General features: G+C 29.5%; 5 protein-coding genes across 5 annotated transcripts; 4 read left to right on the top strand and 1 right to left on the bottom strand.

The window, feature by feature from the left end:
• Positions 1 to 2,471: 2,471 nt before the first annotated feature.
• OCT59_028846 (uncharacterized protein) lies at positions 2,472 to 3,038 on the top strand (the record flags this gene model as incomplete). Its single annotated transcript, XM_025333486.2, has 2 exons — positions 2,472 to 2,910; positions 2,983 to 3,038. The coding sequence occupies 2 exons, from the start codon at positions 2,472 to 2,474 to the stop codon at positions 3,036 to 3,038; spliced, it is 495 nt and encodes a 164-aa protein (XP_025172066.2).
• A 1,367-nt stretch (positions 3,039 to 4,405) lies between these two features.
• Positions 4,406 to 5,818, top strand: OCT59_028845 (uncharacterized protein; the record flags this gene model as incomplete). Its single annotated transcript, XM_066147606.1, has 1 exon — positions 4,406 to 5,818. One exon carries the CDS (start codon positions 4,406 to 4,408, stop codon positions 5,816 to 5,818), a length of 1,413 nt encoding a protein of 470 aa, XP_065994298.1.
• Positions 5,819 to 6,886: 1,068 nt separating this feature from the next.
• Positions 6,887 to 7,858, top strand: OCT59_028844 (uncharacterized protein; the record flags this gene model as incomplete). Its single annotated transcript, XM_066147605.1, has 3 exons — positions 6,887 to 6,970; positions 7,041 to 7,236; positions 7,317 to 7,858. 3 exons carry the CDS (start codon positions 6,887 to 6,889, stop codon positions 7,856 to 7,858), a joined length of 822 nt encoding a protein of 273 aa, XP_065994297.1.
• A 4,704-nt stretch (positions 7,859 to 12,562) lies between these two features.
• On the bottom strand, positions 12,563 to 13,736 carry OCT59_028843 (uncharacterized protein; the record flags this gene model as incomplete). Its single annotated transcript, XM_066147602.1, has 4 exons — positions 12,563 to 12,887; positions 12,953 to 13,004; positions 13,091 to 13,164; positions 13,676 to 13,736. The coding sequence occupies 4 exons, from the start codon at positions 13,734 to 13,736 to the stop codon at positions 12,661 to 12,663; spliced, it is 414 nt and encodes a 137-aa protein (XP_065994296.1). The 3' UTR covers positions 12,563 to 12,660.
• A 2,991-nt stretch (positions 13,737 to 16,727) lies between these two features.
• Positions 16,728 to 18,762, top strand: OCT59_028842 (uncharacterized protein; the record flags this gene model as incomplete). Its single annotated transcript, XM_025329349.2, has 3 exons — positions 16,728 to 17,595; positions 17,669 to 17,874; positions 17,971 to 18,762. The coding sequence occupies 3 exons, from the start codon at positions 16,728 to 16,730 to the stop codon at positions 18,760 to 18,762; spliced, it is 1,866 nt and encodes a 621-aa protein (XP_025172069.2).
• Positions 18,763 to 19,377: the final 615 nt, after the last annotated feature.

Genomic DNA, 19,377 nt, shown 5'->3' with positions numbered 1-19,377 from the left:
ATCAAAATTGGATAAGAGAAAATAACAATACAATTGTAGAACTGAAAACTTTAAATGATTTAAAGAATGTCACATTAGAATTTAGAAATGAGGTATTTTAGTTTACTAATTTATAAAATATTGAAATTATTAAATTTATTAATCTATTTATTTTTGTAGATTAATAAGCCTTATGGAATAACTCAGAATCCAATAACAAAAAATTATATGATGGTTTTAAATAGTAAATGTAAAAAATGCAATAAAATATGTAATGCACCGCATTTTCATCAAAAATTTGGAAACTGGACCAGTAGTAATAATGATATTGATAAATTTATTCAAAATACTCAGTTGTCAGCTCATAATAAAGTATCAGATGTATTAGAGTGGATACCTTATGATAGATTTTATAATATTAGATATATTACAAAAACTGGAATGTATAGAGCAAACTGGATTGATGGAAATTTAAGTTGTTGGAGTAATTATAATCAAAATTGGGAAAGAGAAAATAAAGATATGATTGTAGAGTTAAAAATTTTAAATAATTCTAAGAATGCTACATTAGAATTTATGAATGAGGTATTTTAATTTATTACTTAAGAAATTTTGAAATTTTCACTTTACTAATATATTATTTAACAGATTAAAATGGATTATAAATTATATGGAATAACTCAAGATCCAATGACAAAAAATTACATGATGGTTTTGAAATATAAATGTAAAAAATGTAATAATGTATGCTATGCAATAAATTTTGAATATAATTTTATAAATTGGACCAGTGGTAATAATGATATTGATAAATTTATTCAAAATACTCAGTTATCAGTTCATGGTAGTAAATATTGTGAAGTATCAAATGCATTAGAATGGATACCTTATGATAGATTTTTTAATATTAAATGTATTACAAAATCTGAAAAGTGTAGAGCAAACTGGATTGATGGAAATTTAAGTTATTGGAGTAATTATAATCAAAACTGGGAAAGAGAAAATAAAAATATGATTGTAGAGTTGAATCCCTTAAATAATTTTAAGAGTGCCACATTAGAATTTATGAATGAGGTATTTTAATTTATTACTTATGAAAATTTAAAGTTCAATTTTAATAATCTACTATATTTGTAGATCAATAAATCTTATGGAATAACTCAGAATCCGGTGACAAAGAATTATATGATGGTTTTAGATAATAAATGTAAAAAATGTAATAAAATATGTAATGCACTTCATTTTCATCAAAATTTTGGAAACTGGACTAGTGGCAAGAATGATATTGATAAATTTATTCAAGCTACTCAGTTATCAGTTCATACTAATGATGTATCTGATGTATTAGAATGGATATCTTATAATAGGTTTTATAATATTAAGTGTATTACAAAAGCTGAAAAGTATATAGCAAACTGGATTGATGGAACCATAAATTATTGGGATAATAATGGTCAAAATTGGATAAGAGAAAATCAAAATATGATTGTAAATCTGAAAAGTTTGAATGATATTGCATTAGAATTTATAAATGAGGTATATTAATTTATTATCTTTTAGTAAGATTGTTAATTTTTATTTACTAATGTTATGTTATATAGATTAAACTAGATCATAAAATTTATGGAATAACTCAGGATCCAGAAACAAAAAATTTCATGATGGTTTTGAATAATAAATGTAAAGAATGTAATAATGTATGTAATACAATACATTTTCAACAAAATTTTGGAAATTGGACTAGTGGTAATAATGATATTGATAAATTGATTCAAGATACCCAATTATCAGTTCATAATGACGTATCAAATGCATTAAAATGGATACCTTATGATAGATTTTATGATATTAAGTATATTGCAAAAGGTGGATTTGGTAAAGTATATAGAGCAATTTGGATAGATGGTGGAGAATATCAAAATATGCCTGTGGCGTTAAAAAGTTTAAATAATTCAAAAAATATTACATTAAAATTTATGAATGAGGTATAATATAATTATTTTTTAATTTTGAAATTGGGTTATAAATTTTAATTAATATTTTTTATTATATAATAGATTATGATACATAGCAAATTTGATAAGTTTGAAGATTTTATAATTAAATTTTATGGAATGACTCAAGATCCAGAGACAGAAGAGTATATAATGGTTTTAAAATATGCAGATAATGGGAGTTTACGAAATTACTTAGATACAAATTATAATAATTTAAATTGGTATGATAAAATTAAATATTTACTAGAAATTGCGAGTGGACTTGATGGTATTCATGAAAAAGAATTTATTCATCAAGATTTACATAGTGGTAATATATTAATGTCTATACTTAACATGCACATAGCTGATATGGGATTATGTAAACCCGCAGATTGCAAAGAATCAGAAAATACAAAAAATACCATATATGGTGTTTTATCTTATGTAGCTCCTGAAATTATACGAGGACAAACTTATACAAAAGCTGCAGATATTTATAGTTTTGGTGTAATTATGTATGAATTAATTTCTGGATTACCTCCATATAATGATATAAGCCATGATAATCTTTTAGCAATAAAAATTTGTAAAGGATTAAGACCAAGGTTTAATATTAAAGTACCTCAATTAGTTGTACGTTTAATAAAAAGATGTTTAGATGCTAATCCATTAAATCGGCCTACAACAGAAGAAACTCATGAAATTTTAAAGAAATGGCTAAATGATCTGAATAATAATCAAACAGAATTACAAAGACAAATTAAAGAAGCGGAAGAAGAAAATAATAATTTGTTAACCGAAAACACACCAACTAATTTGGGATTATCATATAAAACACATTCAGAAGCTATTTATACAAGTAGATTGCTCAATTTTAATAATCTTCCTGAACCAAAAAATTCTTATGATTATTACGAACAAAATGATGATATAATAAGCAAGGAATTTTCAGGTATTTGTACAATAAAATAAAACTGATTGACATTTTAATATACTTATAATAAAACTTTAATTCCTTAATTAGAATCTTTACAAATTGATATCTCACAATTAAATATTATTAAAATGGAAAATATTTAGCTAACATGATAACTTACCTTTTTTGTTTGTATTTAATATATTTTCCATTATTCTTTTACAGACCAAAATAGTGAATGTGAGGCAAAGAAAAAATTTAGGATAAAATTAAATAGTTTATATTCCATTTTTGTTTTTTATTTTGATATTTATTTTCTTTTTTTCTTTTTTTTTTCATGAAATTGTTATTATATTTTAAACTTAGTAGTAATTAATATTCAAAAAATTGATTACAGACATGAACAATAAATAAAATGTATACTATATTTTACTTACATGTTTCAATATATATCTCATTTATTGCTACTGGTGATAATAATATAAAGTAGCCTGATTCATTTGTAATGATAATAATTCTGGTGTTAGATAAGCTCTTGTATTGGTTTCGATTCGTCATATCATTTTATTATTTCAATTTTCCCCAAATTTCATAGATATTATAATCTCCTGATCGAATTTTTATTAATATTTGTATATTTAGTATTCAGTTTTCTACTACCATCGTCATATATAACTATTTTTACCTTTTGAGCTTACATTTAATTTTACATAGGTGTTTCCATTTTAATATGTAATCCATTGATATGTTTAAACATTGTTCTACAAATAATACCCTTAATGAATTTCTCTATTTGTTGTAACTTGTAATCTTTGAAATTATAACTTCTATTTTTATACGCCTTCGATCACGTGATTTATATTTGATTTCCGATTTTGTGATCGCATATTTTTTTATTTTCATTAAACAACACTAATGCATCGCCTCTGTGATTATTCTTGCCAAATTTAATAACATATTGTATCATTTTGGTCCTAACGCAAAAGAATTTACGAAGATTATTGTAACTTATTAATATTTTACCTAAGGCGATATAAAGTTAAAAAATTGGTTCTCATATCAAAATTTGCTTTGATTTAACCCGGCCGCACAGCTTTTTATTTTTTTTTAGAAAAAAATTTTTTTTTCATCCGATCATGTAATATGGAAGATTTCATATGTAAACATTTATATTAATATAGTTAATTTAATAAAAAGTCATAGACAGATTTATATATCAAGTTAATTACAAGTTTATTTCTCATGTTACTAACAGTTTATAGTTAAATATTGTTAATCGGTATGGACTTGGCGTGGGAAATTATTTTATAAAATATTTATATAGGGACGAAGAAATTTTTTGTGAAAATTTTTAAATTGAATTTAACATTATAAAGCAATATGTCTCTCACGTATATTTATTATTATATTAGAAAATTGACAATCGGCTTTCCTTTTTTTACTGCGCCACTAATAAAATTTGCACATCATGTATTTAAAATTAACGCGTTAAGAACACACACTTCAATCTTTTACAAACTTTTTCATGAACATGCCTTTTGTGAATATTCGTATCTCTAAAGGAAAGAAAACACTCCACGGATGGTATATCCATCCTATTCCTTATGAAATGTCAGTAAAAGATTTTTTCATAAAACTTGTTAATAAAGAACTATCTCCTGAATGTAATATAGCTTTAGCAAATTCTGAAGAAATAGAACGCGTTGAGTTAAGTGAGACACCAACTGCTATTGCAACCCAAGTTAGCCCCAGCTGTAATATTGTAGAACCTACAAAAAGTGTGGGGATACATATGCATTATCGACTCAAACCTGATGAAACAATTTCCACTACAGGACCACTGAACAGCTTCACAATATTGATGCAAAATGAACGAAAATCCCAGTTATATTTTCCAATTATCTCACAATCAAATAAGATAAATCGTAAGCAAACACTGCGCAATGATCTTGTTAATTGGATTCAAAATCACGGTGGAGAATGGTCTACTCAATCATATGCTGACACACGAGGAAAGGAGTTTATTATTAGCTTAACTGAAACTATTTGGTATATAGATATGCGCAATCACAAAAAATTTGAAGAGCGTAGTTATTATATACCTGACCTCTTTCTTGAGTTTTTTGATCGTGCAAATCCAGAATCATATAAGCAATCACGAAAACTCTTTGATGCTAATGAATTAAACTTACATTGCCAAGCCCTTGCTCCATATAGCACATCATCATGGATGTTAATGACGAATTTTAATTGGCTCCGTGATGCATTTGATGATTTTATCATTGCTATCTCAGGTTATACTAAGTATTTACAACAGCATCGCAATATTACTGCTATTAATCATGCATCAGAATCACCTATACGATCCATTGATCAAGCTACAACAATTAAAATTCACAAGCGAAATACCTGGATTACACCTCTTGATAAATCCAAATATTATCATCTTGAACCTGTTTATAATAAAAATTCTAATGAAAAACTATATTTTAGACAAAGATTGCGTTTTATTCAGGGCTTATCTTGTGCATTTTCTTTCACTATTGGAGAATATCGATTTAACTCAGGAAATAACACTTTTAATATAATATCAATTTGGAAAATTGATGAAGATGCTAATGAAAGTATAATATTACAAGAACATACACGAATAATAACTGAATTACAAGCTGATGCACCTCGTTATCATACACGAACAATGAGGATGAATTATCTACGCACTTGTGACCTGCTCTTGCCAAAAGCCAAACCATCAGCACTTCAGACAATTTATCGAATGCTAACAGGGGATATTTCTGCAGCTGAGACTGCAAATGAAGCAAAAGTTGATGCGCGTGTTAAACTTGCTTTAGAACTTGGAGATTCAGAAGTTGCTATTGATTTACGAGAACATAATGATGGACAACCTACTAAATATGATATCTTTTGGGAAGTTGCAGCTTAATTTCTTGCGGGAAAAGCAGCGGATGCTGTTACTGCTACAGATGAGCGAAGGCATGATACTATTGTACATCTTGCAACTGCAATTTCAGTGAATGACCTTTTAACTCAAATTGAACGTGAGTGTCCACCTGGAACATTAATTCCTAGCGCTCAATGGTTACAATTGCAGTTTTGGCCTAAGAATCCAGCAAGATTAAGTAGTTTACAATTTACTGGTCGCTTACCTTTAAAATTTATGATTCAAACACGCCAGTTACGAGCTTACCACCCAGATGTTCATTATGCATCAGCACTTTTTCGTTATGAAAAAGAATTTGCTGTGAAGTTTCGCAATATTGCAAATATTATTTTTTTAGATGATAAACATCGTTGCAAAGTTGGTGAACCAGGCTTTCCTGTTGCTGCTGTGGAAAAAGGGAAAAGTGTAGTTGTTGGTAAAGATACTACATTTGCAGTAGCAGATCATGATTTCACCAAAACAGGAATCATACCAAGTGTAGCTATGATATGTGATATACCCGAATCTATTAATGGTAATTTTTACAGGGGAAAAGTACATATTGGGTTAAAAGATCCAATATTTCAGCCTTCATCACCTCTCCGACATGCAACAGAACTTTACCATATATTTCTTAAAGAAGAGCTCTTTGATAAACCTGTGCTATGCCTCTATACAGATGGTGGACCAGACCATCGCTGTACATATGCTTGTGTTCAACTTTCTTATATTTGCCTTTTTATTGCATTAGACCTTGATTATTTTGTTGCTGTTCGAACTCCACCACAACATTCATGGAAAAATCCTGTTGAACGTATTATGTCAATGTTAAACTTAGGATTGCAAAGTGTTGGATTAATGCGAGCTAAAATGAGTGGTCAATCTGAGGAATTAATGAGTAAAGTTGGTACAATGAATGATATCCGCAAAATTGCTGAAGAAAATCCTACCTTAAAAGAAGATGTTATTGCAAGCTTTCAAACACCAATTAATTTAGTTCGTGATGTATTCAACCGGCAATCTCTCAAAGATGAGCCTTTTAAAACGTTTGATGCGGCAACAGAAACAGAAATGGAGAGATTTTGGGAAGCAATTTGGCTTATTGATGAAAATGTTACTTATGAAGATCGTACTACAGAACATATAAAACGAAGAGTAAGTAAAAATATTAATAACAATTAAAATTATTTGTGAAAAAAACTGTCTAACATACTTTTGCTTTAAGCCACATTTGCAAGAATTTTTAGACCATTGTTGTACAATGCGCCACTACTTTTTTTCAATTAAGAAATGTGGTGAACCAAATTGTACTATCTGCCGCCCTCCTCGTTGTCTACCAGAAGATTTTGTGCAACTTCATTGTCTTCCGGATCCAGTACCTGGTGAAGATTTACATTATAAATCATTTGAGGAATTATATGGTAAACAAACAACTGAAAATTACAGGCCCTCACTTAAAAATGTGAAGACTAAAGCGAAGGGTGAAAAAAAATTACAAAAGGAAAGCATACTATGCCATTTTGTCCTTCTGCTGCACATGCAAAAAACATTGGTGTAGTTGTAAATTGTGTTGAATGTGAGAAGCCACGTCTTTTATTCAGTGCAAAGAAATTATCTGAAAAGGATAGGATATTATTGCAAGAATTCTTGGATACGATTTTCTATACTTGCGGAATGTCATTTCATAATACGTGCGATTTATCTATTGCTGTACCACCAAAACAACCAGATATACATGATGTTATAGAGGATGATAATGGAGTTGATGATCAAGAAAATATGCAAGAGAAAGATTCTAATGAAAATACAGACTCGGATATTGATGAAGAGGCTGATAATGATACAATTATTGATGATGGTGGAATTGATAATACAGAAGATCCTATCCAGGAACTGTTTTCAAGAGTTTTTGTTAATGACTCATGGTCCTGTACATCACAAGTGGAGAAGCCATACTTTTCAACTGGTATCTACCCGGACATTTGTATTGAATGTGGGAATTCAAACATTGATAAAGCAGAAAAAGGTGAACATCGAGTGTAGTGGTAATACTGTTACTTCAAAGAAGCGTCTAAAATGGAAACAGGGTGACAAAAGAAAGGGAAAGAAAAGACTTCAAATTAGTTCATAATTGTGGTTTTTTTTAAAAAAAAAATTTTTTTTATTGTATGCTAGGCATTTGCATAGCAGATAGTGTTACGTACAAATTTTAGTTTATCATGTGATATAGTTTAGCGCAATTTGATTGGTTAATGAAAAAAAATAAAAATTTAAGATTCCCGTTCTGGTGACCCGGCTGGGATATGAGAACCAATTTTTTAACTTTATGTCGCCTAATATTTAAAATTTATAGTTTCAGGAAAATTTGAATTTTTTAATCAAGTAATATAATCTTTTATTAATTGATTAAAAAGAAATGAAATTAGGATATATCAAATTATTATATCAGTCTCTAGATATTAATTTATTTTTAAAAAGGAAATTAATAATCTTCAATTCTTCAAATCTACAAATCCAAAATTGAGAAATGTATTACTGATAAAAATAACGTAAACTTACTTCAGAATATAAAATAAAAAATATAATTTCCACTAAATTCATTAAAGCGTAAATAAAATTTCTAGACAAAAATATTTAATGGCAGCTTTCCAAATTAAATCATATAGTGGTATGATAAAATCCTTAGAATTGAGTTTAATCTGGAATTGAGTTTAATCTGGTTTATAACGTTAGTTATTCTTTTTTTAAAAAGTAGAAATTTATAAGATTTTTTAAAAAATTAGCTTGATTTTTTTAAGTTCTTAAATTTCCAAAAATTTAATACTTTCATTATATTGAAAAGCAAAAGCAAAAAGGGGTTGTGTATTTATAATAGACAAACATGCATTATTGATTGTAAGCGAGTTGGTTATTTGTAAATGCTTTTTTTAATGCAATCATTTAAAGGAAATAAATATAATTATATTATCATGACATGATTAATATTAAATATAAAAGAAATAAATTAATTCTATTTAATATAACTGAATTACTATCCAATTAACTGGCTTAAACTTATTTGAATATTACTGATTAAATTGTATCTATATATTATTTCAGATTGGTTTAATTCTAACTTCTATGGTGCCGGAACTTTATACTCAAAAATGTTTCAAATGTTTAATTTATCACGTGAGAAGCACAATAGCCAATAAAAACTCATAATTTTGGACAAAAAATAGAAAAAATGGATACGAGCATGTACAAAAAAAGAAATTGGTTAAAGAATAAAGCAGAAAGTAGTATTTATTTAAGAAGAATTAAGCCAATATGAGGTTGAATTTAGCCTTTTTGAGCTTTTAAGTAAATTAAGAACGTTTTAAGCCATTTTAAGCCTTAAAATAATTAAATGTCAATACGAATTATGTAAATTCCCATAAAATAAATGCATCTATGTGACTTTTTTGTTTCAAATTTGGGGCAATCATATAAAAATAATCAAATTTCAAATGCTTATAACTTTTTATGTAGATATTTTTTTGAAAATCTGACCGGTAATTTAATAGTACTTGTCTTGTAGAACAAAGTTACCGGTTTATTTCTTTGAAATTTTATTTTATTAAAGTGTTGAAAGATTTATAAGTATCCCAATTTTATTTTTGAGTATAGAGTAGGGATTGGAATCGATTCCCATTATTAGAATCGATTCTAAAATCGATTAATCGCGATTAATCATTTCGCAAATACCGATTTTTTTTATACTGTTTATAATAGGTGTGTTTAAACACATATCACGTGATTACAAAAAAATTACAGTGATCGACGAACAAATTTCCTTTTTTGGAAATTTGTACAACCTTGTGCGATGGCAACTTGAATTTTATTGGGAGATAAAATTTCCTTTTTGGGAAGTTTGTGTTCCGTCACGTAATTCGCGGGCGGAATTATGAATTTGGCCAAAATTAACTATTTTGAACAAATAATAATTTACGGTCAAATTAACGAAACTGCGCCACAATAGGTAAATTCGATTTTTATTCGAGATTCGATTTAAAATCGATTCTTATCGATTTTCGATAGTTTCGATTTTAATCAAATCTTTTCTGATCCCTAGTATAGAGTTCCGGCACCATAGTTCAGTAAAAAAAAATTTAACTTACAATTTAATTTATATTTACAAGTGTTTTCTAACGAAGAGTTATACAACAATCCAACAAATACATCATTTTATATTAAAGGGCCGAATATATATAGCCTAAGTTTCTTTGACAGTTTATTTTATATTGAATATGGTTAAGTCAATATATTCGGTCTTACATTATTTAAAAGAGATACAGTGTGATTAATAGTACAACATCACGTGTTAAAAAATCATAAAAATATATAATCTTACACTTTGAAATCTTATATTTGGCTATAAATGCAAATAAAAAAAACTATATTTATATAACTACCCCAAGAGCTTCAAATATTACCTTTTTAACCTTTCTTGTATTGCTGTATTGACTCGCATATATATACTTCAAGAAGGAAAATTTCATTATCTTATATATGCATCTTTTTTGCAATCACGATTAACAATTTTTTCAAATTTTTAATATACATCAATCATTATGAAGATTGTGTTTCATTGTTTGACGAAATATTCATATTCTGTGTATTCATAATAGTAAACTTGATATTTGAGGAAGGTGCATAATTGATTTTTCCTCCAGAACCAATAGACCTCAAACAAAGATTTATCATACTAAGACAAAAGGAGACAAGACTCCTATCCACAAAGAAGACGTGCAGCACGCAGGGTTGTAAAGACCAAGACACGTGTGTAATGGTGTACCGCCATACCAGCGAAATGGTGGCGTAGCACGCTTTCTTCTTCCAATACTCTAATGTAACATAAGTACAGTCACTAAAGTGTTAACTGAGCATTTAAGATATAGCAGAGACAAATAAACTTACCACGATAATGAGTTTGGGAGAGTACATTTTCAAAGGACATGAAGGTTAGAATGATTTGAACTTTTGTATAAAAAATAAATCGAGACTATCGTGTCTCGAAGCCACAAAACAAACAAAACAAACAAAAACAAACTGAAAAAACTGACTTGGCTTAATACAGTCAGTCCTCTATAATTGCACTCTCCATAATTGCACCCACTATGTATACCCTCTCTAAATGCACCCTCTGGTTGGGTCCCAAGCTTATATGATCTCTAATTATTTTACCTCTATAAATGCACACCCTCTTTAAATGCACTATTTTGAAAATTATGCATATGGTCCCAAGGGGTGTGCAATTATGGAGGTCTGAATGTATAAAAGATTTTAATTCCGAAATAAATTTTTTGGACTTTAATCTATTCAAACTTTTTTTATAGTTGAGTTCATATTTTGTAGTAAAATAGTAAAAAATAGTAAAATAAAAGGATAATAGGTGAAACCATTTTTTGGTAGAGAATTTCGTTAAAGAATTTTTCTTTAATAGAGAGATGAGAGAGATAAATAATTTTGCTGAGAATTTTTTAAGATTTTTTTTTTTTTTAATAGATCATTTCATTTCATTTCATTTTTTTTTTTTTGATAGAAAATTTCGGTAAAGATTTTTTTTTAAAATAGGAGGGATGTATTTTATTGTTGCTGTAGAACTTGAGCCCGTCATAAAGACGTTCACCACCACAAGTTATAAAAATAAATTTTATTAAATTCGATAAAAATTATAATAATTCCCGAGTTTCAGAATAAAAATAAAAGTTAATAATAAATGAAAAATTCAAGAAAGAAAGTAAATTCAAAGCCCAATTTCTAACAAAATCCCAATTACTATATTTATGAAGTTTAAGTAACCAATTAAAATGATAATTTCCATTTAAAATTCCCAAAGAAAAACCAATTAAAAGAAGACCCAGAAATATATATAAAAGGGTCAGGTTTGAGTTTGCGTATTTTGAACTAAAAAAATCATGAAAATCTTTCCTTTTTTAGATAATTTTTGATAATGCCGGTCAGAATTTTATTTCCTATTATAGTAACCGACTGACATTATCATAATTCCGGCCCTGAAAAAATGCGTACAGCTCATAGTAAAAATATTTTTTCATCACCTGACCCCTATATATATATTTCTGGGTCTTATTAAAAGACTATAAATTATTCGTTCATTTCTATTGCCCTTCGTCACGATTATGTAGATCATTTTCCAGGGTATTTACGTCACTTATATTAATTACCCGATCCCTGAATAAATAATTAATATCAATAAAAATATTTATCCTCATTGGTTCATTGGTTGAGTTAATGATGGTAGTTTAAGGTCAAAACACCAAAATTTTATACATTTAAACTAAATATAATACTGCGCCCAAAAATTAATGACTTCACTAGGTAATTTCGGCCCTATTAAAGTAACTAGGAAACGGGAACCGTTAGATAGTCCGAAGCATTATAATTACCGGCGTAACCAAAGGAGCGGGCGGACAGACAGAAATCTCGTGTCACCGCTTGTATATAGTCCTTCGCTTCGAACTAATTATAATAACTGATAATGATCTCTTTATCTTCGAATGATATAAGTTCAAGAGCTTGTTTAACAGACATTATTTTGGGAGGCCTCTCAGTCTTAAGAGCCTCAATTCATAGTCTCAATCACCTTCTTCCTTCCGGCGACATGTTCGATAAATTTTATACAATAACGGAAATATTCAAAATTCGTTAGTATATACATATATAGAAACAGTCAAGTAAAATTACGTTATGCCGGCTGATCATTTCCTGGGAGAACGCTTTTTTGCCAAGAAAAAAATTTTATTAATATATGCAAATAAATACAAAGCTTGGGACTACATGAATTTTCTATACAGGCTACACGATTATTCTTTAATAAATTTTTTCGTCCTTGCTCCCTTACTATCTGGAGAGTCACCAACTTCGACCCTATCCTTCAACAAATCTACGATTACTCCCATAACCTCCTTCACACCTTGGCGAAGTTTTGTGTCGTCATCTAAAATACCCTCGGAGGGTAAGCGATGTGAATAGTCGGATTTCGAGCAATAAATCCTTTCTGGTGTATACAAGAGGAAGTACTGGTTCGTAGCTATTATAGAAAAACAATAAAGTTAGTAACGCACCTTTTCTACCAAGAAGCCATATCGAACCTACTTGTGGTAACGAATTCATATAGATAGTCGAAATCATCGAACGCTTCTTCTTTCTTGTATTTGTATGATGGGAAGCATTAGTACGTTTTGTTACGAAACCCGCCACAAAATCCTTTTGTTTACCCTCAGTTATAGCTACCAGCTCTTCATTAACGACATCTATGATTTTTTTGATTGCATAATCAACTCGACCAGACGCCTCTTCACCAACAACTTCAAAATTGAGGGTAGGGTAATTCGTTTTTCGGTAATTTTTCTGGCGATGAAAATGGATTCATACAATATAACGGAAATCATTCACAACGCACAGCTTCGTTACCGTTTGTTGTTGAGCTTATGATACCATTTTGCGTTTTATCTCAGTTACACACTGCTCCAACTCCTCGTCCTTATGTCAATTCTTACAGACTCTGGTATGAAAGGTGGGATCTTTCTTATATCATTGGTGTCGATTCCGTACTTGCGTAGCACTTCACACAAGTCTTTCTTGGTCTTGTACGTCGAAAAAACCCTTAATTTTTCTCCTTACACTCCTTAGCGAACTTTCGAGTCTTTTTGTCGGCCTCAATTTCATAACATTTTGTTCAAGCTCTTCCCGGGTCAAGTCGAGAAAGTCCCGGCCAATAATTTTTTCCTTACGAAGGATTTTTTCATTGTCCTCGTCAAGCACTAAGTCCCGTCCCCGCAAAAAAGAGATAAGTTCAGCCGTGTCATATTTTTTGACTTCGTCCGCCAACAATTCCAGTAGCAGTTACAGAAGTGGAGGTAAAAGCAGGAGTATTCATAGTGTTACGTTTTTATAGGGATATTTGAATCGGATAAAAATAGTGTTACGTTACGTTCCGGAGTGAAATAAAAAATTATTTCTGGGATGGAAAAGCAAGCGTTCCAGTAATATGATTTTATGTTGCAAATGTATCATTACACTTGACCCGCTCTCATAATACTAGATAAACGTTACCGGCCTCAGTAAAAATATCGGAAATAAAATCATACAGTTCCATTTGCTTTTTCAATAACGCTTCCGGCTTGAATTATACAAATTTTGAGAGGGATATGATTAAATGGTGCCCAATATGCTTTGAATTGCAACCTTGAGTTCGCTAGTACCATCATGTTTGTTAAATGTAATCGTTTGTATTACTTTAACGCAAGGAATATTCATAAGTTTTCCTATAGGAACAATAAGACGATTTTTTCATCGGTCATTTTGATACCTAAATACAAGTCCCATAGTGAGAAAAACTTGCTCCCATGCATACACAACTTCTGGCATATACATACCTTGTTTTTGCGTTATTTTTACGGGAATGATTTTTGCGGGAAAGTTGACTGAACTTCTATATACTCCTTCACACTTTATTTCTTGCTGAAAAAGATAAGGAGATAAGAAGAGTGATTAGTATTATCGTATGATGACAAGAAAGCTTTGAAAGCACATGAATACGGAATCTTCATACCTTTTCACATAAAGATCTACCCCCAAGACGCAAAGAAAGTTAGTTCCTATAGATTCGAAATTGCAAAGTTCTCGGCCCTTCATAGCATATGGTTTTGTCGTCACTATTAACTTATTGGGAAAGCCAGTGTTGCAACTAGACCTCTTTCACTTTTTTCTCATGTTTGTTCGGGAAAAAAATAGATAAAGTAATTTCTTTTCGATTTTATGTGAAATTAATATGTCGCACAGACCTGACCGGTGATCCGCATATTTTTGTCGCACAGGAGTATATCAGCAAAAAATCTTCCGATTAGAATGGGATATCTTATAATAGATTTTATAATATTAAATGTATTACAATTTCTTTAGAAAATTGGTCACATGTCTGAGTTTTTCTGGTGTAAAAACTAGAAAAATGATCATTCATCGGAGTTTTCCAGGAATTTTTTATAGGGATGAAAAACGTACCTTGCAAGATACGGAAAAATGAACAATTCAAACTCGGTATAAAAAACATACCTAAACGTATCTCTTAGTATACAAAACGTATCCGTCGGTATAAACTAAAAAACATATCCACTTTTTTTATAGGGCCTGTCACTACCTTCTGATCTAGGTGGTAACAATACCAAATTATAAATTTTTTATTCTGATATGTTTTTTTTAAAGATTTTGTTTAACATTAGAAACTTAAAATAAGTTGGACGTAAGTGAGATTTATTAAGCCAACCTTTATCTATAGTAATTTGAATTGCAATTTTATATGTATATATAATAGAATGATATAGAATGATCAAAAAGGTAGACGAGAATGATGTTATGTAGAATTAAATAAATAACATTAATAAAATTTTTAAGCTAAATTATAAGCATCATAGAATTGACACAATATCTCCTATTGTCCTATCTCCTATTGTCCTATATACAATAAGTCCTTCGTAATTATATTATTACTTTTACTATCTTGTATTATCGCATGTATTGTGTTGCTATAGGGTGGTCAAGAAGGGATATTATACAGGGTTAAGAAGGTAATTAATTGTTGCCAGAACACCATAACTAATAGTTATAATTCTTACGAATAACTTAACAATAAAAATTTGTATCACAAATATTAACGCGTATAATTTTTTTATCGTTATTTTTATTATTTTCATTTTATTTGTTTATTTATTTTTTTTTAACAACAAATAAAATACATTGAAATTAAACATCTTTTTGATAGATGCCATTAATATTAAATATACTTTATGAAAGATATATTTATTATATATTAGTAAAATTAAACTATTCTAAAATCATTGTATTCCCATTATTATTCTTCCGAGTGCATGAAAAAGTTTATCATTAGCTTGAATATTGCCTATCATTGATAACCAAATTAACCAAATTATTTTTAACGTCACGTAACTCTAAAGTTATAAAATAAAAGAGATTAAAATAATTTAGCAATATTTACCTTTTAATCTGATCTTAAAGATGTTACATGTGTTTTCTTTTTTTTTTTCGTTAAAAAAAAAAAAACTTGGCTGTTTAATTTTTAAAAACAATAGCTACAAGTATATAATTCTTCTATTATTTCGGTATTATTAAGATTGTGGCTTTAGACAAAAAGATTATCAAAAAGCAATACGAGTACTAGAAAAATCTGTTATGACTCATTGATCACTTTCAATAATAAAACACTGTGGATCATAATGAATCATTGAATCTTATTAATTCAATTAACAAAAGTTTTTTATTAAGACTTCTGCGGTAATAATAATCAAATAATACTTGGAATGCGATGTATTGTGAATTTGTAATCCCATTTATTCCAAAATTAATCATATTATATAGTATATATATATACTAATATTTTTTTTTAACTAACTCGTTTAGACCGGATTCTTTAAAGGTAGAACATCGTACAAAATATTTCGACATATAAACTAACCATGTGAAGCACATGTGGTAAAGGTATCGATCCTGATAGAGTTGTAGTATTAACTATTAAACGTACATTATTGCATCAATTACTCCTGATCTAACCTATCACTTCTGCGCACGTGTAAATGATTAATATTTATATATATTGTATGTATCACGTATCATTAATAGTCATTTATAAATAAAGAACAATAAGATCGCGATTCAATAGTTCGTGATATTTATCTCTATTAATTATCGTTTTTCTATTGGGCGCGATAAAATCGTTGGGAAGCATATAAAAAAGATTTTATTTTTTTTTTGAAATTCTCTCTTTTCTTGATTTAATCATTTTTTTTACATAAATGATTATTTTATACTCAAAAACCTTTCTTATAAATATTAATTTTTGTTAAAATCTATTAAAATGGTTGGAAAAAGAACTTATCTCAAACAACAAGCTGCTCAAGTACCTACAAATGGCACAAAATATATCAGACGCTCCACTCGAATTCAAGTAACACGCAATGCTCAAAATGCTGCTATCATTATGTCAGACAGATCTCTTATAGCTGCGCCAACTATTTCTTCAGCTTCCGACATTTCTTCAGTTTCCGATATTTCTTCAGTTGCCACTGTTCGGAATGTAAGGAAACGCAAAGAAGTTAGTGAAGAAGTCACCGGAGTTTCTCCTTCAAAAGTTTGTGTTACAAAATCAGTCACTATCATTCCTAAAAAGTTCAAATCTACACAAGTAGTATCATCTGTTGATTCAAATATTAATGTTCAAGACTCACAAGCTGTAAATCGGGATAATATAGCTTCTCAAGTTGTTAATACTGCTGTACAACCTAAAAGGCGGGGGAGGCCACCTAAAAATCCTCAGGCTATTACTACTATGCAACAATCTAATCAACCTAAAAGGCGGGGAAGACCACCTAAATCAGCTTTAACCGTTATTCTCCCTGCCACTGAAAGTACTCTTGCAAGGCAACCAAGAAAGCGTGAAAATCGTGCTGATCACGGGAAAATATTGAGACCTAAACGTAGAAAGGGTGACACTTTTACTATACCCATTCCTACTCGTTCACAAAAAATTGGTCGGCTTTACGCTATTGGTTCAAATGAATTATCTCAATGTGGTATAGAAGACTCCCAAGTTACCGAAGCTACAAAATTAAGTATTATTAGTTCTTTAGATAATTTCAATATTGTCGATATAAGCGCAGGATCTCTTCATAATGCAGCGCTTACTGTTGATGGTAAAGTTGTAACGTGGGGATGTAACGATCATGGTAAGTTAATAACTAAATACCTTTGATCGTATATTGATTTTTTTTTAACCTTTTTTTATATATAATCGCAAAGGTGCACTTGGTCGTTTCACTGAAACTCCTAATTCAGCAGGGAATAAGGCAATTTTGGAGGCAGGAAACTTCGATATAGGTGAAGAGGGGAAACCTGCATACGCTGAAGGTCTTGATGATGCCAATATCGTAAAAATAGCATGCGGAGGAAACGCTACGTTCGTTATATCTGATCAAGGTCATTTATATGTGGCCGGAACTTTCAAGGTTACTGATATATATATATATTTATGCATTTGTATGTTACATAAATAAATTTGCGATTCTTACGTAAAAAATTTTTCCTACATAAAATGAATTTAGGACAAAGATGGAATTTTAGGGTTTTCTCAAGATAATCGTACAGAAGAGCCAATATTCACACAATGTAAGCCCTTTATGTATTTAACAATTGTTGATATAGCAGCAGGTGAAGATCATGTTTTAGCGCTTACCAGAGAAGGAGATGTGTATGCATGGGGAAATGATGAGGCTCATCGTCTTGGAAGAAAATACTCGGAACGTAGATCACTCGAGCCATTTAATCTAGGATTAAAACATATCGTTCGATTGTACGCTGGATCATATCACAACTTTGCAATTGACAAAAATGATCAAGTATGGGTTTTTGGTTTTAATAATATGGGACAATGTGGTCTTGATACAATAAGACAAGCTATCATCCCTCCAGAAAAACATTCATTCTTTAAAGGTCAAAAGGTTGAAGAGTTCGCTGTTGGTCAACATCATACCCTTGCTCGTATGCAAAGTGGAAATATTTATGTCTTTGGACGTAGTGATTATGGTCAACTTGGTCTAGGTGATGAAGTTACAAAATTGCAGCCTAAAGAGTCTAAAGCGAGAGTAGTGATACCAACTATCATCCCAAATCTTTCATCAATAAAATTAATAGGAACAGGAGATAATTTTTCAATGGCGGTAGATGACGGTAACAATATTTATGCTTGGGGATTTGGAGAATATTGTGTTTTGGGAAATGAAACGGATGATGATGTGACATCGCCATTTCAGATTCCAAACTTGAATGAACTTGAGGATAAAGAAATTGTTCGCATAAGCTGTGGGTCATCACACGGATTGTTTCTGGTGTCGTAATTAAAACTATCATATTTTTTTTTTAATTGAGTAAAATATATCTGATTGACACTAGTTAATAATTTTCTATATCAATTGCTAATGAAAAAATCAATATATTTGAAACTTTAATTATCTAGAATTTGACCTAAGCTTTATCAAAACTTGGTATAGATTTTTTTTAATGAATTATATAGTATCAATCAAATGACAAAAAAACTTCAAAACCGTTATCCTTGAAAATCGTAAAAATATATAATGTATTTTTCTACATAAATTACCGAAATTAATGATAGTTTTCATAAAATTCGAATTTAATATGTATGGCTTTAACTTGATTTTTTTTTACTCTAGTGATTCAAAATTTTATTATAATAATGGTATTAATAAATTCATCATCAAGAATTATTGGCGTTTCTCAGAATGGTTGATTTTCTCAAAAGAAATTTTTAATGTCACAAACTCGTAATCTTATTTAAATTATGATTTGATAACGAACAATTCTTATTACGAACAATCCGTCGTGAAATGCGAAAAAAATGTAAATGATTAAATATCTATTTTACTTATTTCATTACGAGCTATAATAACTACAAAATCACTATAAAATATATGACATAATCAAAGATTTACTTT

This window comes from Rhizophagus irregularis, chromosome 8 (genome assembly GCF_026210795.1).
Source record: "Rhizophagus irregularis chromosome 8, complete sequence".
Taxonomy (NCBI): domain Eukaryota; kingdom Fungi; phylum Glomeromycota; class Glomeromycetes; order Glomerales; family Glomeraceae; genus Rhizophagus; species Rhizophagus irregularis.
This window is presented reverse-complemented; position numbering and strand designations above follow the sequence as displayed.